The sequence below is a fragment of the Ochotona curzoniae genome, unplaced genomic scaffold (genome assembly GCF_017591425.1).
Source record: "Ochotona curzoniae isolate NIBS_2020 unplaced genomic scaffold, NIBS_Ocur_1.0 contig_605, whole genome shotgun sequence".
NCBI lineage: Eukaryota > Metazoa > Chordata > Mammalia > Lagomorpha > Ochotonidae > Ochotona > Ochotona curzoniae.
Window position 1 is genome coordinate 2,918,724 of NW_024466491.1, and position 21,885 is coordinate 2,940,608.

The following is a 21,885-nucleotide window of genomic DNA, read 5'->3' on the forward strand; positions in this document are numbered from 1 at the left end:
ACACACACCTGGGGCATACGGCACCAGCCCACTCTGCCTGCCCCATCCCTCTATCTGGTTTGCCCCTTGCCCAGTGACCACTTATGCCTCAGTCTCCCCGGATAAGGTTTATTACACATCAGCTCCTGTAGCTGCCTGCTCCTGGCCGGTCACTGCTGGTTCTGCCCTCTCCCCCAGCACCCGGCCTGGCATCTGGCCACCTCACTGGATGAGATGTGAACCCAAAAGGGGCGCCCCGGGGTCTGCAAGCAAGGGCAGGGGTGGAGAAGGCATTCCGGGTACCCGGTGTGCCAGGCTGTTTTCAGAGGGTGAGGTTGGCCAAGGGGTGGCTGCTACATGCCTTTGGGGTGAGGGGGCAAACCCTTTGGGTGGCTGTGCAGGGATGGGTGGTGTCTGGCCTTTGGGCCCGATGACCCCCAGGCCGTCTCCTTGGAACCAGAGCTGTATTTGCCAAACAGAGCCCACCCCCCCCCCCGCCCGCCACCAAATGCTGGCATCTCCCAGCCGGCGTTCCCAAGGGTGGCAAGGGAAACCCCGTCCAACGCTAGGCGAGGAGGACTCTGCCACCCTCTGCCCATGGCACTCCGTGGTTCCCACGACCTCCAGGCCCAAGGGGGTCTCCCCATAACTTGCCTGCTCACTCTGCTGCCGCCCCCTCCCCACCTCAGACACCCCGGCTCTGTCCTGGAGCCACTTCTTGCTGACTATCCGTCTGGCTCCCCTAGTGTTCCGTGAACCACCAGGTCACCCCTAGGCAGAGGCAAGGCTGGGCCTCCGCCCACTGCCTCAGTTTCCCAACGGCCCCACGTCTCCACTGGCCATTGCTGCCTCACCCCAGTGCTTGTCACACCGTTCTTCCCAACTGTTCTGATCCCGCCTTGGCCTCCCGTGAGAAGAGCAAGGTGGGCCGTGGAGGGTCGCAGAAGGGGTGCTGCAGTCCCAGCCGGCTTCCTGGAGGCTGGGGCGGAGGGTGTTGAGGCTTGAAGAAGAGTCACAGTGAAGACAGTGGGAGCAGGGTAGGCAGGACACCCCACCCTGCATCCCAGTAGTTGTATAACAGAGGCAGAAGCTTCCAGATGGTGAAGACCTAGGAATGGGGAGGGGGGGTGGGGAGTGCAAGTGCGGAGTCAGAACTGGGGACACGTTGGGGCGGGGAGTGGGAAGCAGCTGGAGTGCCAGGGAGGCCAGGAGCCACCGACCTCACCAAGCCGGAGGAGCGTGCTTTCCCAACACCCCTGCATGCCCGCCCACCCGCCCCTGGCCTCAGCAGTCAGGAATGCGGGCAGAGGACAGGAAAGCTCCTGGGAGACTGCCCCGTGGCATGAGGGAAGCCCCAGGAAGACCACACCCTGCCGGTCAAGGCCAGGGCCACCAGGGCGGGGGGCAGAGTGGCTGTCAGCCTTGGCCTGTCCCCCCACCTGCCCCTCGTTCCCCAAGGAACATGCAACTACTCAAGTGAAAGCAGCTGCCACTCCAGGCAGACACGGGCCATGGGGAGCCCAGACGCTCGGGGGGGCACCCTGTTCAGACCTCCCTGGGCACCTGGGCAGGGTGCCACCCCAGCTGGGACAAGAGGCGACGGACAGGGCCTTCAGACAACATAAAGCAGCTTTATTCTGGAAGATGAAATCTCAGAGGGGAAATGTCACGGGGTGGACGTGGGGGACGACGCCTCAGTCCAGGGTCTCAGCTGGAGGAAGGGGACTCCCTCCCAAAGTTCCAGGAGGAGTCAGTGGGCAGCCGGGGTGGGTGGGGAGTGGGCACAGACCAGTGTGGGGTAGGAAATGCAGCCTGGATGGTGCCCCAGTCTCTGCCCCGCACCCCAGTCCCTGCTCTGCACCCCAGTCCCTGCCCTGCACCCCAGTCCCTGCTCTGCACCCCAGTCCCTGCTCTGCACCCCAGTCCCTGCCCTCACCCCAGTCCCTGCCCTGCACCCCAGTCCCTGCTCTGCACCCCAGTCCCTGCTCTGCACCCCAGTCCCTGTTTCACACCCCAGTCCCTGCCCTCACCCCAGTCCCTGCCCTCACCCCAGTCCCTGCCCTCACCCCAGTCCCTGCTCTGCACCCCAGTCCCTGCCCTGCACCCCAGTCCCTGTTTCACACCCCAGTCCCTGCCCTGCACCCCAGTCCCTGCCCTGCACCCCATTTCTACGTGCCTATGGCAAAGGGCGGCCACTAGGGGGTGCCAGGGACCTCCACGTGCAGGGTCAGAAGTCCAGCTCGGGCATGAGGGTGGGCCTGGCCGGGGTGCTGGGGGGCACCGGCTCCTCCTCAGGCGTGTCCCCCCCGGGGCCCGCCGACCCCTGCCCCTGCCCCTGCAGCCGGGCCTCCTCCCAGGCCCTCTGCTGGGCGGGCCAGTCCAGGTGCGCCCAGCGAGGGTCGGGACCCCCGACCACCTCGTCCACGCAGGCCTCCAGGTCCGGCAGCAGGGGCTCGGGCCGCTCCACCAGGATGGGCGCGAAGGGCCCCACGAGCCAGGGCAGCGGCACGGCCTGCAGCACCAGCTCCAGCAGCTCGTCCACGGAGGCGTGCGCCCTCGCCACGCGGCCCCGGCCCTCGGCCAGCGCGGCGGCCGGCACGTCCCCGAAGCAGCGGGCGTCGGCGAGGGCGGCGCGCAGGGCGTCCACGCTGCGCCGCACCTCGGCCACCTTGTCCTGGGCGCCGGCGGGCAGGCCGCGCACGCCGGCCTCCAGCGCCTCGGCCGCGGCCTGCAGCTCCTGCGTCAGGCTCCGGGTCAGCGCCAGCGTCTCCAGCTCGGCCTGCGGCGGGAGGCCCCAGCGCGTTGGCCATTGCGTGCTGGCCGCCCGCCTCACCTGGCCGCCTCACCTGGCCCCGCCCGCCTCACCTGGCCGCCTCACCTGGCCCCGCCCACCTCACCTGCCCGCCTCACCTGGCCCCGCCCACCTCCCTGACCCACCCACCTGGCTCCGCCTCCGGCCATTCTCGGGGTGCAGGCCGCAGGCCTCCCACAGCTGGTACGCCTTCCCCGAGGTGCAGGCTGGAGGGCCGGGGGTCGCCTCGCACTGGCACTGCACGCCGTGGATCTGCAGGGACGGGGCGGGACGGGTCACGGTGGGCGGGAGGACTGGGGAGGGAGGGCGGTCAGGGAGCCCAGGACCCACCCTAGCCGGGGTGGTCAGCACTGCCCAGGGCCCACCCCAGCCGGGGCACAGGGCCCACCCCAGCCCGGCCGTCCAGCGCTGTACAGGGACCCTAGCCGGGGTGGTCAGCACTGTCCAGGGCCCACCCCAGCCAGAGCACAGTGCCCACCCTAGCCGGGGTGGTCAGCACTGCAGGAGCACCTGCTGCTATGAGGAGGGCTGCTCACGGGCGCCCTCTAGGAGCAGGGCAGGAACTGGGCTTCCTGGCAAGCACTGGGCGGTGGGGACCTAGTTGAGGGGTAAGGGACCTGGGGGCGCCCAGGCCTCCTCCCTGGATGTCCAGCCCTGCCCTCCCCGGGGGCTGCATCCCTCTGGCCACCTGGCCAGCGCGCCCTGTCCCACCCCGGACTCTCACCAGCTCCAGCGCCTCCTGCAGCCGGGCCAGGGTGTCCTGGGTGTGGTGCCTGCTCTGTCGCAGCTTCCCCAGGGAGTGCTCGTAGGCCAGGTGGCGGAGACGCGTCGACAGCGAGCCCAGGCGCACGAAGTAGCCCCTTTGTCTTCGCTGCTCCTCCAGCGAGCCCACCTCCGGGCCCTCGGCCTCGGCTGCCAGGGCCGCTGGGCACAGGGAGAGGGGGGTCAGCTGTCATTTCCTTAGTGGGTGCCAACCCCTCGCATCTGCCCCACGGACAGACCCGGGGTTCCAGCCCAGGCTGGGGCAGGCTGGTCCCAGACCCCATCCCATCACGGCAGTTTGCCTGGACCACCCTGACTGGGCTCAGGCGGACCGTGGGGTCCCCCAGGCATTCACCCAACTCCTCCTCGGACAGCGGCAGAAAATGGTCCACCAGCTCCTCGGACTTGCCCAGCACCACATCCACGGCATGGCTCACAGAGCGCGTCAGCTCCACGCTCCAGCGCCGGCCACGCCGCGCCAGGTCCACCACACCTGTCACGCCATCGGCCACCGCATCCTTGGCCGAAGTCACCACCTGGCAAGGAAAGGGGGGTCCCCACTCCAGGAGCCATAGATTTCCCTCCTGCCCCACCCGGGATGGGGGACTCTAGGGCTGCCGAAACTTTTGCATGGTCTCAGCTTCCCCTCTGTAAAACCTGTGTCTCACACGAGCAGCCAATGATAGCATGGTGGTGCCGCTTGGGACTGGTTTGAGTTCCCCCAAAAGGCTGCCTCTACCCCATGGACCTTCTGTCTCCCATCTCCGGCCCCCAGAGCCCGGCCGGCACCCCACCTCCCCCCTCCATCTCCCATCTCCGGCTCCCAGGGCCCGGCCGGTCCCAGTACCGTGTCTGAGGGCTGCTGTAGAATGGGCAGTTTCTCTTCCAGCTTGTCCAGCCCCCTGCAGGCCAGATGGTTCACCGTGGCCACTGGGCAGGCACACAGGTGGGATGCATGGAAGAATACGGGAGGGAGAAGCAGAGATAGAATGAGGTGGGGGAGGAACCAAGAGACGAGACCCCACCAGTGGTTGTGACACCACCTGCCTGGGTAGGCACAGAGTGCCACAGGGGCTGGGCTGGGTTGGGGGCACAGTTGGGAAGGGGGCTGGAGGAACCACAGGCAGCACTGCTCTCCCCTCACACTGCATCCCTGGAAGGGCCAGGCTGGGCACCGCCCCCACCTCTGCCCGCTTCTGTCCTGCACCCCAGGTCACGCGAGGTGGCTCTTGGGTCCTGCCCAGCTCGAACGCCCTGGCGGGCAGGCTCAAGGTGACCGCAGCTGGCTGAGGCTCTGGGCTGGGATCCACAGCTGCCCCTGCCACGCATGGCGTTGTACCCCACAGGCAGCGACTTGGGGAGAGCTGGCTGGGGGTCCGTGGGGGTATGGATAATGCATGGCTAAGAACGAGATGGACAGACGGGGGTGACGGTGGGAGGACTCACACTGGGGCTGCAGGTGCTCCAGCAGCGGCTGGGCGTGGTCCAGTGCCCGCGTGGTCAGTCCGCACACGCAGCGCTCCGCCAGGCGGCAGGCTGAGCCCAGCAGCGGGTGCCTGTCCTTGGCCGCCCCGTAAGCATCGGCCACCATGGTGCACGTGGCCCTGACCAGGGGCAAGGCCACCACACGCTGTACCACATTCTGTGGGACAGGACAGAGACGTCAGAAGGGGTCCAGGGAGCAGGGGTGGGTGGTGGTCAGTGCCACCTTGGCACACTTCTTGTCTCCAGGCTAGGAGGGGCGCAGGACAGGGAGGAGCCCTGGGGAGCTACAGCAAGAGGGTGTAGCTACCGTGCACCCCACTTGTCATCTCTGAAATGGGTGGCTCAGGTCCCACTGGTCGGTGGCAGCAAATGGAAACCTGGGACCTGGGACCCGTGTCAACAAATGCTGCTGTGGTGCTGTGAAGGACGCCCAGTTGGGGGGGCAGGGAGGAACCCCCACTCCGGAGGCGCGTGAACAGCAAGAGGGGACCCCCTGCCCGTCAGCATCCCCCTCACCTGCTGGTCCGGAGTCGCCTCCGTGTCCGACATGTCCAGTGCAATGCCACTGCAGGGTCACCCTGGGGTGGGGATGGGGGAACAGCTCAGCTGGGGTAGGGGGGGTCCTGCAGCACAGCAGCCCTCCCAGGCCTGGGGTTGGGTGCAGCTGGACTCTGGGACTGGGGCAAGCCTTGTTCTCTTGCGGACACCCCTCTTCCCCAAATGCAGAAGGTGGAGGACCAGGCAAACAGCATGTGGAGAAGTGTGGACACCCCAGGGACTGGGAGTGTACTGCGTGTGTGTGTCCACGCGAAAGCCCCGTCCCGTGGGTGGGTGGCTGCCACTTCTGCTTCCTTTACGCGGGAAAGGACCCTCCTGCCCACTCCACGGGGGACAGCCTACACTGGGCAGAGAGCTCATCCACTCACGGCCGGCTTGACAGACAGGTAAACTTTTGGCCCGCAGCAGCTGGACCGGTGTTGAGTGCAGAGCGTGATGTCAGGACTGGCCACCTGCAGGCTCTAACCACCCCCCGCGCCGCCATGCCACCACCGTCACCCTCTGAGCTCTGGTCGCCGCCCAACTGGGTCCTGAACTGGGGCCAACTGGGCCAAGGGTCTCGGCCACCTGCTCCGGCCAGTCCCAACCCTCCCATGCCGCTGCCAGACCCTCGACCCCGCCACCTGCTTCGGGGAGCCCTCCCAATCCCCGGGAAGGACCGTGTGGGAAATGGGGGGGACGCACTTACCTACGCACAAGCAGCCTGAGCACCCCCCGCCCCCGCCCAAGCGCCTCCGAGGAACCCCAACTTTGGGCTCGAGTCTCCCCGCCCCGCCGGGCCCCGGGCTGCTTTTATACCCGGTGTGGTGGGCAGGGCCTCCGGGAAGCGACCTATGGGGGGAAGGCTTGTCGGGGGGTGTTCCCAGAGGGGCGGAGCTGGGCGCCCCGACTCTGCGGCGTTGCCATAGCGATGGGGGACGCCGAGCGAGCGCCCCAGGACGCAGTCGGCAGGGACTTTAGCCAAGTCTGTCACCCTCACCCGAAGGGGCGTCACAGGCCCTACACAATTACTTTTTTTTTTTTAATTTTTATTTTTAAACAGAGCGAGGCAGACTGGAAGCGTCTTTCCTCCTCATGGCTGCAGCTCCCCAGCCTGATGCTGGGCTCGAACCAGGCAGTTCCTCCAGGTCTCCCCAGTGGGAGGTGAAGGAGCCCAAAGCATTTAAAGAGATTCTTTTTTTTTAATTGGAAAGGCAGACAGACAGAGAGGAGAAAAAGGGAAGATCTTTGGTCTGATTATTCACTTTCCAAGTGGTCACAAAGGCTGGAGCTGCGCTGATCCAAAATCAGGAGCCAGAGGCCTCTTCTGTGTCTCCCATGCGCAGGTGCAGGGTCCCAAGGCTTTGGGCCGTCCTCCAATGCTTTCCCAGGGCACGAGCAGGGAGCTGGATGGGAAGCGGGGCTGCTGGGATTAGAACCAGTGCCCATATGGGATCCTGGCACGTGCAAGGTGAGGACTTTAGCCACTAGGCTACTGTGCCGGAACCTTTAATTAATTAATTAACTAACTAATTAATTAATTTCTTCTTTTTTTCTTATCTACAGGGTTGGTCCTATCCCTCAAGTCCCCATTTCACAGATGGGCAAACTAGGGCTCAACCCGTTTACCCCCCCCACGACCCCGCCCAGGGACCCCCCCACGAGTGAAGAATCCTTCACACCTGACCCCACGCTCCGCCTGGCATCTCCCCATCCATGCCTGGGACACCCCTCTCCCTCCTGCCCTCGCCTCTTCCCTGGGTTTGGAAAAAGTGGGCGTGACTCGAAACCCCCAGCCTTTCCCCACTCTGCTGCCCCCACACCCCCCACGCTGCACCTGGCAGGCCGTCCCGGGGTCCCAGTGCAAAGGAGAGAACGCTTCAAGCTCTGCCTGCCCCTCAGCCCCCTTCTGGCTTGCCCCGTGCGGGCAGTTAGGGGACACCTGCAGGCAAGGGTGGAGAGACGCGGCCGATCCCCAGGGCGCTGGCAGAAATCCCAGCAACAGGACACCCGACACCCGGGCAACGGCCACTGATTTGATTTCCAGTTAGGTCCAGGACGGCGGGAGGGACAGCATAGCTCACACAGGTCACCTGGGCTCCCGATGCTGTGTGTGTCCCCTTTTTTCCTCCTGAATTTCCAGAAAGTTCCCTAGGGAAACCCAAGGGCTTTTCCCGGGGCGGGGGGTGTGTGGCCTCATTGATTCAGTTATGCAATTAAAAAAAATATTTATTTCATTTTTATCGCAAAGTCAGACATACAGAGAGGAGGAGAGACGGGAAAATTTTCCATCCGTTGGTCTACTCCCCAAGTGGCTGCAATAGCTGGAGCTGAGCTGATCTGAAGCCAGGAGCCAGGAGCTTCTGCTGGGTCTCCCTGGGGGTACAGGGTCCCAAGGTTTTGGGCCGTCCTCCACTGCTTTCCTAGGTCACAGGTAGGGAGCTGGAGGGGAAGCAGGGCTGCCGGGATTAGAACTGGTGCCCATATGGGATCCTGGTGCTTGCAGGCAGGGACTTGAGCCACTAGGCTACCATGCAGGCCCAGGCAACTTCTAATCAGAGAAGAATTGGACCCAGGCCCAGTACTCCAGGGAAGACAGGGTGGCCAGGGCTTGGCCGGAGGGTAGGACAAGATGGCTGAGGGATGCCAGAGGTGTTGGGAGTGGGAAGGCCTGGGTTCCCCCTCCCCAAGGAGGCTGGGCTATTTGCTAAGCGGGGAGAGGCGAGGGGAGGTTGCTTCCCTTCTCGCCGGCCCAGCCCTCGGCCTCCCTGGCTGCTTCCAGGAGCGACCTGCCTGCCCAGACCTTGGGCCGGGCACAGCGTGTGTTGTTCAGGAAGAACATCTTGTCTTGGTTCCGGAGCAGCCAGCTCAGGAGATCTCCCAGCTTATGGTCACACAGCCAGGGGTTCCCAGAGAGGTCCACCCCTTCTTTCAGCTCCCTGTGGGGCAGCCCCAAACTGTCCCAGAGCCCCCGGGGCACGCTGGCCAGCAGGTTACCGGACAGGTCCAGCATGTCGAGGCGCCGCAGGGCGTGGAAGGCGCCAGCTCCCACCACGGCCAGCCTGTTGTCGCTGAGGAACAGGTGGCTGAGCCGGCCCTGGGAGGCCAGCAGGTCCCCATGCAGCTCCCGTAGCTGATTGCCCTGGAGGTATAACCATTCGAGCCGCACCAGACCCCTTAGCAGGTGAGGGGACAGGCTCCCCAGCTGGTTGTCGGACAGGTCCAGGACCTGCAGGTTGCGGAGGTTGCTCAGCAGCCCCGGGGGCAGCGTGCGCAGGCCGTTCCCGGACAGATCTAGGAAGCGCAGTGCCCACAGCCCGTGCAGCCACGCGGCCTCCAGGACCTGTAGCTTGTTCTGCTTCAGCACCAGGGTGCGCAGGGCAGCCGCGCCCTGGAAGAGCTGCGGGGGCAGCTCACGGAGGGCGTTGCGGGTCAGGTCCAGTACCTGCAGCCGGGCCACAGGCTGCAGCAAGGTGGCTGGCAGCTCCCGAAGCCCATTGCTGGACAGGTGCAGCTCACGCAGCCAGGCGGCGCCTTGGAGGGCGTCTGCCGGCAGCTCTGTCAAGTTGGAGAACTCCACGGACAGGTGGCTGATGTCGGCCGGCAGGGGGCTGGGGAAGTGTGGGGCCGAGTGGCAGGAGACCGAGGTGCCATTCTGTGAGTGCCACACCACACAGCCAGCGGGGCTCCAGCTGAACCCCAGGATCGCAGTCCCGGATAGCAGCAGCAGCAGCAATAGCAGAGGAAGGCGGGGTTGCAGGACCTCGGGGCTGCGGGGGGCAACAGGGGGCACTTGCCAGTGGAAACCCCACAAGCCCGTGTAACCCCAGTCCAGCCTGCCCAGGTTATAGCCCTTTGTATTACAGCTGGCGAACTCCTATTCACCCACAAGGTCCTGGTTCCAGCATCCTCCCCCATACACACTCACTCCTTGTCCCACAAAGCCCAGTCTGCCCTTTGTCCCTGGTGTCCATCCAGCCCTCCCACGTAACCCCCACCTCGCCAGTCAGGGCTCCAGGTTCGAAGAGAGAGTTTGAACAGGTTGTGTGGCCGAGTGTCCTGTGGCAGACAGGTCCAGCAGCCCACGCTGGGCAGGTGGCATCCCAGCCAGCAGGAGAACCTGGCCAGGGCCCCTTCTCTGCAGGTGCACACACATGCACGGGACAGCCAGCCTGTCCCCTAGCCTGCTGCCACCCCAGGGGCACACGGTGGTGTCAGCGTGCTGTAGAATGTCCTAACGCAGGCCCAGCTCCGCCCAGAATGGACAGGCCTAGGGAAGGAGGGAGGAAGGGTTGCGACTGGGGGGACAGGGTTTGGGAACCCACCTCTGGTTTGCTTCTCCGTTCCAGGGGGACATGGTGGCCCTTCTTTTTCTCTTCTAGGCTCCCTGGGCTCCTGAAAGGTACCCTTATACCTACCCAGTCCCGGGCCGGCCCCCTGACCCCAGGGAAGTCCCCGCCCTCTCTGAACCCGGGTCTGTGGCGGGAAGAGGAGAAATCCAGATTGCAAAATCACTTCCTGGCAACGTCTTCCCGCCCAGCCCCTCCCAGGCGCTGTTTCTAAACCCCGTGTCATCCTTTCTCTGCTCTTCTTTTTTCTTGAGGGGGTGAGAAGTGAACTTGGTCTTTCAGACCAAGCCCCTTGCCCCCCGCACACCCCCACTAGCCTCCCTGCAAACCTGGGACTCCAGAGTCAGGGCTGCCAGGTGCCTGGCGGGGCGGAGCGTCACAGGTGCTGTGAGCAGCGAAAAGACCCCCTAACTTGAAAACGGACATGACGGTCTCACATCTAATCCTGAAATCCCAGCTGTGCTTCAACTGCCCCCCGGGCCAGGACGCCACTGTCCACTCAGGCTCCCCGGCTCTCTGCTGCCCGCTCCTGATTGGAATCAATCTTATCGTCCAATGAGTGCACGTGCGGCTACGCAATTCCCTATGAGAACAGCTTTGGCCGCACCACATTGAGGTCTAACTATTGCAAGTGTAACATCCTGTATCTATGTCTTTTTTTTTTTTTTTCTTAAGATTTGTTCATTTGAAAGGCAGAGTTTTATTTATTTGGAAGGTAGAAGAGAAACGGAATCTTCCATCAGCCGGTTCATTGCTTCTTTGCTCACACCCTCCACGGCTACACCGGGAGCTTCCCCTGGGTCTCCCACACGGGTGCCATCATCTTCAAGTGGCTTTTCCTAAGCCCTCAGCCTAAGAAGTGGAGCAGCAGCTGGGACTCAAACCAGCACCCTTGGGGGATGCCGGCACCACAGGCTGCAGCATAACCTGTGTTGCCACACAATACCAGCTGCTGGTGCTGCGTGACCCAGTAACGAAAACAGGCATCCACTGTCCAAACCTCTCCAACAGTGCCCTCGGAGCACGTGCCACGTCGGGGGACCCTGGCAGGGCTGGGAGGCTGGGTGGGGCTTCTCCCTTTATCTCCCCCCTTACCCCAGAAACAGAAAAAGAGAGAGAATGTGGGAGCAATGGTCTTACCCACTTTTCCTGTAGCCTTTGACCCTTTGTGCCCTAATCAACTACATGCAATGATTATCGAAATAAAATAATAAAAAGACATGCAATCGGGGGCGGGGGGCCCGTAACAAGAGGGCTGGGTCTGTGTAGCTTGCTGTCCTGCCCACGGCAGGAGCGTAGCCAGCGTGGACTGGAAGGAGGCAGGCTGGCAAGGTGACGCCTGCCCTGACCACTGAAGACCAAACCTCTCCCTATGTCCACGTCCAAGCCCCCCAGGCCAGCAGCCGTGGGTGAGGTGGAGTGGGGGTGTCCCCACCCCCTATTGCCCTCCAGGAAACAGCAGCCGCAAGAGCCCTGGGGCCGGCGGTTGTAAACAGTTTTATTGATGGGGAGAGGGGCAGGGCTCCACTGGCCACGTGGCATGCATGGACAGCCGGAAGTCCGCGGGGCATGGTCACAAGGGAACAGGTGGCGCCGGACGGACGGACGTTCTGCCCACCCTGGGGCCGTATTTACAGGGGGCCCCACCCGCCTCTGTCGCCCCCCCTCCCAGGCCCCCCTGAAAGCCCTTCAGACACATTGAGCCTCCGTGGCATTCAGCAGTGTGTGTGTAGAGGGGGGTTCTCTCCCCTCTGCCCCTGGCCCAGGCCACTGGGGGTCACCACCGTCGTACAAGACACTCATCACACGCGCCCAGCAAAAGCCACACTCCCGGACAGGTGCACACAGGCCCCCTCCCCGCCCCTTGCACACGAACACGGCATGCACACGCATACACACACACACACACACACACACACACACACACACACCACCACCACCATCACGAGGGGTGGATGGCGCCTGGGGCCGGAGGCGGGGAGCCCCCCTACACCCCCTTGCTCCGCAGAGGCCCCCTACCCCCACCCCGGGCCGCCACCCGGAGAATGGGAGTTGTGCAATTGGTTAGAAAACTGCGAAAGAAAGGGGAAAAAAAAATGCAAAAAAAAAAAAAAAATCCAGAACCTTCCGCGCAGGTGAACCTCAAATCCTTTAGCAAACCCTGCCCGCCCCCTCCCCCGAACCGTGCCAGCGTCCTGCGGTCGCCCCCCCACCGCCCCACCAACTCCGGAGGGAGGGGAGGAGCAGGAGGCGGGAGTGGGGTTGCAACTTGTGCTTCCGGGCGGCGGAGGGTGGGTCCCCCCACGGACGCAGGCAGGACCTGGGAGTGTGGGGGGGCTGTCTCTCCAACTCCCACCGCACCCCACCGCACCCTCCGGGGCCTGGCGGCTCCCAACGCCGCCTGTGGCGCTCCTGCTTCGCGTGGACGGCACGGTCTCCTAGGGTCTCCTAGGGCACCGGGGGCGCAGTCCTGTCCGCCGCCCCGTAGGGCAGCAGGTGGGCCAAGTCCGTGGCGGGGCGCGCGTGGCGGCCGCGGGGTCGCTCCCCGTTCCGGCCCTCGCCGCTGTTGAACGTGTGCGTGCGGCGCAGGGCAGCGGCGGGCGGGCCGTGCGGGCCGGCTCTGCGGAGGCTGCCCGTGGCCGAGGGGCTCCAGGGCCTGGCCAGGCTATCGGCCGAAGCAGCCGGGATGACGTCCGAAGGGCCCGTGGGCGCTGACACGACCCTCCGGCGGTCCGGGCTGGCGTGGGGGGTCAAGGGGAAGTCGCCGTGGACAGCTCGGCCAGGCCCGGGCACGGGGGGCTGCTCGTGGGATGCCCGGGTCGGGCCGAGCAGCAACAGGGAAGACGAGGCGGACAGCAGTGCGTGACCGTGCTCCCAGGCGCGCGCGGCCAGGGCGTGCGGGGCCGGGTGCGGGGTCGGGGGCAGGCGCTTCTGGGGCAGCGGCGTCTGCTCGGGCGTGGGCAGCAACCCCGAGTCCAGATCCTGCAGCAGCGTGGCCTTGGCCCAGCCGTTCTGCATGAGGGGCGCCAGCAGGGCCTCGGGGGGTCCCCCGGCGCCGCCCACGCCTCCTCCTCCTCCTCCTCCTCCTCGACCTCCAGGGCCGCCCGCCCTGCGCTCGCCCAGGCGGCTCACGCTCAGCACCGCCTCGCCCGCACCGTGCGCCAGGATGGCCTCCTTGTCCTTGCGGCGCGCCAGCTCCCGCCGCTCGCGGAGGCCCACGAACCAGCCCACGCTGAAGCCCGACACCACGGCGCCCACCACGAAGGCCGCCACCGACGAGGTCACCAGCAGGTTCACGGACACCAGCCCCGCGCGCTCCTCCGACAGGCTGGCGCGCAGCAGCCCTGGCGGGAGCGCGGCGTTAACGCGCGCGCGTCGGGTCCCCAAACTCCCCCTACCCCAGCACCCGCACACCCCTCGCCGCCCCCAGGCCAAGCAGGGCACCAGGCTGGGAAGGGGGTGGTCCCCCTGGGCCTCACCTGTGCAGTCCCCCAAGGTTGCGGTACTGGCACCGGTCACGTCCTGCTCAAAGGGGGCCCTGGGGAGCGGGAGGGGAGGTGGGGTGAGCGCGGCAGGCGCGCGGACGGACGGATGGACGGATGGACGCAGGACGCTGCCCTCCTCCTCCTCCTCCTGCCCCTCTGCCTCCTGCCCCTTCTCCCGGGTACCTGGTGCCCGGGCTGAGGAAGACGCAGGAGCCGTCGGGGGCCCAGCCACAGTAGGGGTCCTGGCTGCCAATGCAGTTCCTGGGGCATGGGGAAGTTGGGGTGTCTCCATGAGCTTCGCCCGTCACCCCCACCCAAGGGTGCGGTGCAAGGGGTGGGGGGCACCCACGGCACCTCCGTTTCACAGGGAGGCCAGCTAGGGCTCCCCGGGTCGCCCAGCCCTGTGGGTGGGGGCACCCACGGCACCTCCGTTTGACGGAGGACAGATGGGGCTCCTTGGGGTCCCTCAGCCTTGTGGGTGGGGGCACCCACGGCACCCCCGTTTCACGGAGGACAGATGGGGCCCCCCCGGGGTCCCCCAGCCCTGTGGGTGGGACTGGACACCTGGCATTCGTCCTTCCTGCGGCCGCCACCAGAGGGGGTGTGTGCGCCGTGTCCAAACGGGGGACACGCTCCCCGAACCCCACTCCTCTCTCTCTCTCTTCTTTTTTTCCCCCTCTCTCCTTCCTCTCTTTCTTCCTCTCTCTTTCCCTCCGTGCCCTGGTGCCCAGCGCTTGTACAGACCCCATGCCTCCTCCTCCGTTGCCCCATCCCCGCAGGCACCCCGCTTTTCTCCTCGGGGTTGCTGGGCTGACTCACTTCATGCACCCCGAGTGCTGCTGGCAGCGGGCCACGGGCACCCGGACCACGCAGCGGGGGAAGGCGGCCAGCAGGCCACCGGACACGGCGTCCAGCTCCAGGCTCAGCAGCCGCTGCCCCGACTCCCCGGCGCCGGCTCGGCTGCACCTGCGGGGGCGCGGGGCAACAAGGGGGCGTCGTGGGACCCCACCTGCAGAGCTGTGCGCGTCCCCGCCTCCCAGGGGCCTGGTCCCGCCACCCGGCCCCCACCTGTCGGGCCGGTAGGTCTCGAACTCCTCCAGGAAGACGCTGGGCCCCGCGGGCCCCGAGGCGCTGGCGTTGGGTCTCACCAGGAACTTGAGCACCGTGCCGGCCTCCGAGCCCAGGAAGACCACCGTCTGGTTACCCCAGGGGCCGGCGCCCACGTCCACGGCCACGCGCGTCAGCTGGTGCCTGCAGGCCGCGGGGTCGGGGTCACACGTAGCCCCCCCCCCCAACCCAGCAGGGCCTGGTCCTCCCTGTGCCCCTCACAGCCCCGCGCACGGTCCGGGGCGCGAGGCCCAGCAGCAGGCCGTCCACCCCACGCAGGACCCTGCCCGCCTCCCCCGCCCCTGCTCCCCCGCAGCCCCGCGCACGGACACGGACCGCAAGAGCGTGCGCACGATCCAGGGCGCGTGGCCCAGCGAGGGCACCGCCTCATCCATCAGCGGGTGCGTCTTGACAAAACTAAGGATCTCGTCGGGTAGGGCGCTGGAGGCGTTGTACTGTGAGCCAGGAGCGGCGCAGCACCCGGGCCTGGAAGGACAGACCGGCCAGGGGGAACCGAGTTACCGGCCTCGCTTTTCCCCATCCGCGGCATGGGTACAGTTGATTTTTTTTTTCCAATCTGCAAATCTAACTCCTCCCACACACAACTGCCTCCCCCCCGCTGCCCCCTGCTCGGCCCTGGGTGCTCTCACCGGGGCCGCGGCACCTGGTCCTCAGGCACCGGGGTCCAGATGGACTCGGGGGATTTCTGCTCGCGGAAGCGGCCCTCGAACACGGCGGCCACCTGTGTCATGTCGAAGGCGCAGACGGCCGAGCCGGGGATGCTGCGGGTGTCGGGGGGCGAGAGCCCGGTGGGTCTGGAGTGGGGGGGCCAGGCCTCCCCGGGGGGAAGGGAGCGTGGGGTCAGCCTGGGCCGGGTGGCTGACCTGTTGCCCGGCGTGGAGAAGACGCCCAGGACCACCGGCCGCCCCCCCAGGCTCACGACGCCCGTGACGGCCTGGAGCACGTTGAAGTAGAAGTGTGAGTCCCCGGGCACGGAGCAGTTGAGACGCGCCTTCAGGAACGACGTCCACTGCTTCTCCAGCACGCGTGGCGAGCCGCCCACGTCGTTCTTGCACACGCGGGCCACGCGTGACACCACCACCTGGGTGAGGGCCACAGCCGGGCCTGAGCTCTCCCCCGCCCCAGAGTCTCCCCTCTCTTATACCCTGCCCGCTGGGAGGTGCCTACCACCCGGGTGCCCCTGCCCAGCTGCCCAGCATTCCCCATTCCCGCCCTGGTAGAAGCATCTCCTCAAGGGTCCCCAGACCAGGCTCTGTCGGAGACTGTGTTGTCCTGTGGGGAAACTGAGGCACGGTGAGAGGGGGAAGGGAGTGACCCAAGTGACAATTGGATGGGTGGGTGGATGGGTGGGTGGGTGGATGGATGGATGGATGGATGGGTGGATGGATGGATGGGTGGATGGATGGGTGGGTGGATGGATGGATGGGTGGATGGATGGGTGGGTGGATGGATGGATGGATGGATGGGTGGATGGGTGGGTGGGTGGGTGGATGGATGGATGGATGGATGGATGAATGGGTGGATGGATGGGTGGGTGGATGGATGGGAGAGTGGGTGGATGGATGGATGGATGGGTGGGTGGGTGGATGGATGGATGGATGGATGGATGGATGGATGGGTGGATGGGTGGGTGGGTGGATGGATGGATGGGTGGATGGGTGGGTGGGTGGGTGGATGGATGGATGGATGGATGGATGGATGGATGGATGGATGGGTGGGTGGGTGGGTGGGTGGGTGGGTGGGTGGATGGATGGGTGGGTGGGTGGGTGGATGGATGGATGGATGGATGGATGGGTGGGTGGATGGGTGGGTGGATGGATGGATGGGTGGGTGGATGGGTGGGTGGGTGGGTGGATGGATGGATGGATGGGTGGGTGGGTGGGTAGATGGATGGATGGGTGATGAGTGGGTGGGTGGGTGGGGTGCACAGGCGGGTGGGCTGTGGACACCCATGGTGCAATGGCAGGGTGGGCCATGGGTTGCAGCAGATGTGGCCCAGCTGTGGAGCAGGCCTGAGTGCGTGGGGGAAGCAGGCGGTGGATGAAGGCGGCCGAGTGCGGGGACGGGCCTGGCGCAGTGCGATGGTGCTGCCGGCCTCCAGCTCAGGACCAGCCCCCCCCCCGCCCGTTGCAGATCGGGGGAACCCTCCCAAGCCCCAGGGGAGGCTGGAGGGGCACCCGGTGGGACCCCGGAGCTGTCCCCCTGCCCAGCGGGGAGCTGGCTCTCACCTTCTCCAGGTAACTGAACTCCATGGCGATCTCACGGAAAAAGAAATAGACGTGGCTGCCCCACTCGACGGCGTGAACGAAATAGGGCTCTGTGGGGGTACGGGGGTCAGGGTGTGGCCCCTGCTGCCCCGGGCGGTGACTTTCAGGGGGGAAGGGGGCGCCTGGGCTGGGTGGTGGGGGGCTCACCCTTGAACCATTTGGAATCGTGCTTGACCGTGCGCAGCGTGGGCCTGTCGCCAAGGCTGCGGTAGATGACCGCGTCGATGGCCAGGAAGTCGGTCACGGTGGCCGTGAAGAGCATCCTGTCTGGATGGGGAGAGGGGTGGGGTGGCAGCGGGCCGCGATGCCCAGCAGGGACCCCATGTGCCCCAGCCGGGCAGAGACGGCCACCCCGCGGAGCCCAGGGCCAGCCGCGCTCACCGGAGAAGAGGGCCACGTTGGCGTGTTTGGGGTCGTAGGGGCAGCGGGCCATGCCACTGATGTTGTCCCCGATGGGCTTCAGCGTGTCCATCTGTGGGGACAGTGAGGCCTGAGTGAGGGACACAACCCCCCCCACCGTGTCCGTGGGCCCCACTTTCCCCCAAGCCCTAGGGTCCAGGGGAGTCCTGGCTGCCCCTAGCAATTCCCCCCACCCCCCAATTCTTGTGTGATCTAGGCCGCTCTGGGCAAAGCCAGACACGGCCGAGCTGGGCACAGCTGGACAGGGCAGGGCTGGGCACAGCTGGACAGGGCACAGCTGGACAGGGCTCAGCTGGGCACAGCTGGACAGGGCTGAGCTGGGCACAGCTGGACAGGGCAGAGCTGGGCAGAGCTGGGCACGGCCGAGCTGGGCACGGGGGAGTCTCCGCGAGGGCTTCCTGCAGGAGGAGGCCGCGGACTCACGCTGTAGTTGGCGCACACCGGGTTGAAGGCGTTGGAGCCGCACACGAAGAGCGTGGACTCGTCCCGGGGCAGCAGCACCTTCACGAAGTTCCGACACTCGCCCTGGGGAGGGGGAGGGGGCCGCTGGGTGGGCGGGGCCAGGCCGAGGTGGGCGGGGCTGCCGGGTGGGCGGGGCCGGGGCCCACTCACCTCCTGCTTGCCCTTCATGCGACACACGTTGATGTCGCCGGGGTTGGAGCGCCAGGTCAGCTTCTGCGGACAGCGAGGGCGGGTGAGGGGCCCGTGGACCTGGGTGGGTGGGTGAGGGGCCCGTGGACCTGGGTGGGCAGGTGAGGGGCCCGTGGACCTGGGTGGGCAAGGTGAGGGGGCCCTTGGACCTGGGTGGGCAGGTGAGGGGGCCCTTGGACCTGGGTGGGCAGGTGAGGGGCCCGTGGACCTGGGTGGGCAGGTGAGGGGGCCCTTGGACCTGGGTGGGCAGGTGCGGGGCCCGCGGGATCCCAGGTTGCTGCGGGGTCCCCAGCTCTGCCACCCACCCACCCGCCCGCCTCCCCGCGCCCTCACCCGCTGGTACCGCAGCTCCGTGGCGCTCGGGGGCTCCAGCTCCACCCGGTAGAGGTTGTCCCTGCCAGAGCGGAGGAGTTAGCGACCCTGGGGGGGGGCCTGAGTCCATCGGGAACCCCCGTCCCCCAGTGTCTGGCCACCCTGACCCCGCCACCCACTGCATCCCCCATCCCCAGTCACCCCACGCCCTCTGTCACCCAGTGCAGGGTCCTTGGTCCATCAGGGACCCTGTCCCCCAGTGTCTGACCACCCTGACCCCGCTGCCCACTGCACCCCTATCCTCAGTCACCCCACGCCCTCTGTCACCCAGTGTGGGGTCCTTGGTCCATCAGGGACCCCTGTCCCCCAGTGTCTGGCCACCCCGGCCTTGCTGCCCCCACCCCCCCTCCCCCCATGGTTGCTCCCGGCGTGCTCCCCACCTGTCCCCAATGAAGAGCGTCCTGTTGACACGCAGCACCCGCTGGATGTTGAGGTCCTCGGGGTCCTCCACAGGGCCCGGCCGCCCCGGCCCGCTGCCCACGAACACTGGGTAGTGGTTCAAGTCTGCCCAGGGCCGGGGTGCAGGCGGCATGAGCCAGGGCGCGGGGGGCGGGGGGGACACGCCCGGGGTGGGGGGGCGTGCATGATGTGCCCAGAACTTTTCCCTCCCAGCCTGGGGGACGGGCGGGGTGGGGTGGGCAGCAGCTCCCCTGGAAATCTAGACCGTCCCCTCTGTGCCCCCCGCTTTCCCACGCACCCCTCAAACTCACAGTCCCTGGGGGCCACGCTGAGCGGCGGTGGCTCTTCCGGAAACAGGCCGCGGCCGCCTCCCAGCAGCAAGAGCAGCAGGACCAGGCCGGGAGGGGATGCTCGCGGGGTCCGCATGGCGAGGGCCGGGGGGCGGGAGGCGACACCTGCCAGCGAGGGGAGGGACAGGGCAGTGAGTAGGGAGGGAGCTTTGACCAGGGGTCACCCCAAGAATGAGCCATCATCATGGTCATCTTTATGACCACACACGAATCGGGCAATCTTGTACTTGACTTCATCAAAAACCCCTCTTGGGCCTGGTGCAGTAGCCTAGTGACTGGAGTCCTTGCTTTGCACACGCCAGGATCCCATATGGGCACTGGTTCATGTCACGGCTGCCCCACTTCCCACCCAGCTCCCCCTGCCTGTGGCCTGGGCAAGCAGTGGAGGACGGCCCAAAGCCTTGGGACCCTGCACCCGCGTGGGAGACCCGGAAAGAAGCTCCTGGCTCCTGGCTTCGGATCAGCACAGCACCGGCTGTCGCGCTCACTTGGGGAGTGACTCATCGGATGGAAGATCTTCCTCTCTGTCTCTCTGACTTTAGCAACCCCAGGGACCTGCAGGATTTCATAGAGCTGGCCCCAAACCTCGGGGACCCGGTGTGTGTGTGTGTGTGTGTTGGGGCAAGGCACCTGCTGAGCCCAGCCTGCCTGCCCCCCTGGGACGGGTCAAGGGGGCTCTCTGGGTGTGTGAAGTGGGGACACCCCACTCCTCAAAGGACACCCAGCCACCTCCCCACCCCCACCCCGGGGCCCCTGCCAGAAAGGGGAGGAGGGGTCCAGGCCAGGTCCCCCAGCAGGTTCTCGTGTGACTGGGGGGGTGGGGACTTGCTCCCGTCCAGCCGTGCCCAGAGTAAACAGGAAAGCTCGGGAGCGTGGCCCGGGATCTGTGACTCATGAGACCCCGTGTGTGTGTGTGTGTGTGTGTGTGTGTGTGCTGCCACGGCCCCACTTCCTTCCCTGGCTCCTCCTCCACCTCCCTGTCCCCCCATATCCAGCTCTGGCCTCTGACCTCTGACCTCAGGGCTTCTGCAGTGCCCTCTCTTCCCAGTGGCCGGTCACCCTCCCCCCACCGTGGTGCTGGCATCCGGGAACCCCGAGGGTGGCCTGGAAGGGGTCCCCCTGCTCTCAGATCCCCCAAATCTTCCTGACCGTCTCCCTTAAACATGCTCAGAATTGGGGTACGCAGTGGCCAAGCTGCCTAACCCCACACGCACCTGCCCTGCCTCGCGCCAGGGAGCCGCAGAGCAGAGACAAATGGAACCCTAGAGAGCATCTTGGGACGTCTGGGCCTCAGTTTACCTCGTCCCCACACCTCTTCCCTCGCCCCACCCCCACACCTGCCAGGCCATCTGGTTCTCACCATGAAACTGGAGGCGCCAGGGCCAGCAGCCGCTCGGCGCCCGGCTGCCCACCAGCGGCCCCACCACCTGCCAGCCCGGGGCTGCTGGGCACCTGGCCGCAGGCGTCAAGTGGCAGGGAGCAGGGGGGCACCCGTGTGTGTGTGCATGCCTGTGTTGGAGGCCCTGGGAGGAGCAGGGGGCATTGCCAGGGACTCGGAGGAGTGCTGGCCCTGCAGCCCCCAGCCCAGAGTGCTCCCCCCGCCCCCGGCCTGGGTCCTTGGGCCTCTGGTTCCCATGGCCAAGGCCAGCTCCACCCCTGGGTGCTGCCCTGGGATGACTCCAGCCCTGTCCCCCTGTCAGAACCCGCCCGGCTGTAGAAGTGGGGGTGCGGTGGCCCACACACCTCTGTATATATTTCAGGATCAACTTGGAAGCTCTAGAAGCATCAAAACTTTTGCTGAAGCCTTGTCAGGTCAGACCTGGGGGTCCCCGCGGCTGACCTGGGTCCGTCCCCCCCCGCTGTGGACACCAGAGGGCACAGCGGAACCCCCAGCCCCTCCCGCACCAGGCTGGGTTCGCGCCCCAGGGCCCTTGCATGGAGGGGCTTCTATTATTACTTAACGCCCTCAGCTGCTTCTCAGCTTCAGGTCCCCACAGACCATGCCGTTCCCTGCGGGTCCCGTCTGTCCTCCCGCATTCCTCCCCCAGAGCCCAGCTCTGCTCCCTGAACCCTTGGCGTCCTCAGAGCGACGGGTGACAGTGGCCAGAGGGTCCCATACCTGACCCCCACCCCGGGGGGACAACAGCAATACACGTGGTGGGTGGGAGTGCAGCTCGTGCAGCGCCAGCATCCTATACGGACACCGGTTCAAGTCCTGGCTGCTCCACTTCTCATCTAGCCCCCTGCTCACACACTGTTTGGACCCCTGAACTTGTATGGGATGGGGCTCCTGGCTCCGACCTGGCCCCATGTTAGCCATTATGGTCATCTGGGGAGTGAGCTAGCAAACGGACGATCTCTCTCTGTGTCTCCTTGCTATTGTGCCTTCTGCTAAGTAAACCAATCCTTTGCCACCTTACTGTTACTGCTGTCATTGCTGTTGCTGTTATAGTCCGGGTTGGTGCTAGAGGGTCTGACCCGCCACCGCCTCGCACGATGCCTTCCCCCAGCCTCCCCCTGCCCCGCGGCCCCTGTGCCCTAACAGGTTCACCTCGAGTCGTCTTTGCTTCCAGAGACCAAGCCTGTTGGCACTGGAGCCCCCCCAGCACCCCTACTCCACCCTGTCCCTCCCGCTTCGCTTCTCACGCCCACTGCCAGGTAACTCCTCCGCTGGGCACCCCGGCTCACACCCGCCAAGGCTCCGGAGTACCCTGCCCCACACCAAACGCAAGTCTGCACCCAGCCTCTCTCACGCGGGTTTTGTCTTTGCTCCAGCTGGGTTCTGTCTTCAGCATTAGGGGAGGGGGAACCCCTGTGGCCACCACCACTGACATCCTGGCCACCGCAGTGCAGCAGCTCGCCTGTCGAGCCTGAGCCTGGCTGCCCCTC

At 66.0% G+C, this 21,885-nt stretch overlaps 3 protein-coding genes across 3 annotated transcripts; all 3 read right to left on the bottom strand.

Moving 5' to 3' along the window:
- Positions 1–2,206: 2,206 nt before the first annotated feature.
- On the bottom strand, positions 2,207–5,587 carry PLIN5 (perilipin 5). The gene is made up of 7 exons (XM_040990219.1): positions 5,555–5,587; positions 5,000–5,195; positions 4,401–4,483; positions 3,909–4,089; positions 3,510–3,715; positions 2,921–3,028; positions 2,207–2,758 (listed from the first exon to the last, which is right to left on the bottom strand). Exons 1-7 carry the CDS (start codon positions 5,585–5,587, stop codon positions 2,207–2,209), a joined length of 1,359 nt encoding a protein of 452 aa, XP_040846153.1.
- Positions 5,588–8,052: 2,465 nt separating this feature from the next.
- On the bottom strand, positions 8,053–9,985 carry LRG1 (leucine rich alpha-2-glycoprotein 1). Its single transcript, XM_040990649.1, has 2 exons — positions 9,901–9,985; positions 8,053–9,345 (listed from the first exon to the last, which is right to left on the bottom strand). The coding sequence occupies exons 1-2, from the start codon at positions 9,930–9,932 to the stop codon at positions 8,283–8,285; spliced, it is 1,095 nt and encodes a 364-aa protein (XP_040846583.1). The 5' UTR covers positions 9,933–9,985; the 3' UTR covers positions 8,053–8,282.
- Positions 9,986–12,117: 2,132 nt separating this feature from the next.
- SEMA6B (semaphorin 6B) lies at positions 12,118–19,095 on the bottom strand. The gene is made up of 16 exons (XM_040990639.1): positions 18,958–19,095; positions 18,628–18,751; positions 18,209–18,269; positions 17,837–17,899; positions 17,648–17,749; positions 17,186–17,276; positions 16,952–17,071; positions 16,766–16,854; positions 15,401–15,618; positions 15,167–15,298; positions 14,853–15,002; positions 14,478–14,660; positions 14,229–14,375; positions 13,593–13,670; positions 13,404–13,462; positions 12,118–13,268 (listed from the first exon to the last, which is right to left on the bottom strand). The coding sequence occupies exons 1-16, from the start codon at positions 19,070–19,072 to the stop codon at positions 12,373–12,375; spliced, it is 2,628 nt and encodes an 875-aa protein (XP_040846573.1). The 5' UTR covers positions 19,073–19,095; the 3' UTR covers positions 12,118–12,372.
- Positions 19,096–21,885: the final 2,790 nt, after the last annotated feature.

Coding starts and splice junctions, on each gene's coding strand:
- SEMA6B (XM_040990639.1), bottom strand. CDS start 19,072: ATGCGGACCCCGCGAGCATCCCCTCCCGGCCTGGTCCTGCTGCTCTTG. Junction 16,855..16,951: donor CGATTCCAAATGGTTCAAGG/GTGAGCCCCCCA, acceptor GTACCCCCACAG/AGCCCTATTTCGTTCACGCC. Junction 13,463..13,592: donor TTCCTCAGCCCGGGCACCAG/GTACCCGGGAGA, acceptor CCCGCTCCCCAG/GGCCCCCTTTGAGCAGGACG.
- PLIN5 (XM_040990219.1), bottom strand. CDS start 5,587: ATGTCGGACACGGAGGCGACTCCGGACCAGCAG. Junction 4,484..4,999: donor GGAGCACCTGCAGCCCCAGT/GTGAGTCCTCCC, acceptor GTGCCTGCCCAG/TGGCCACGGTGAACCATCTG. Junction 2,759..2,920: donor ATGGCCGGAGGCGGAGCCAG/GTGGGTGGGTCA, acceptor CTCCCGCCGCAG/GCCGAGCTGGAGACGCTGGC.
- LRG1 (XM_040990649.1), bottom strand. CDS start 9,932: ATGTCCCCCTGGAACGGAGAAGCAAACCAGAG. Junction 9,346..9,900: donor AACGGAGAAGCAAACCAGAG/GTGGGTTCCCAA, acceptor TGCCCCCCGCAG/CCCCGAGGTCCTGCAACCCC.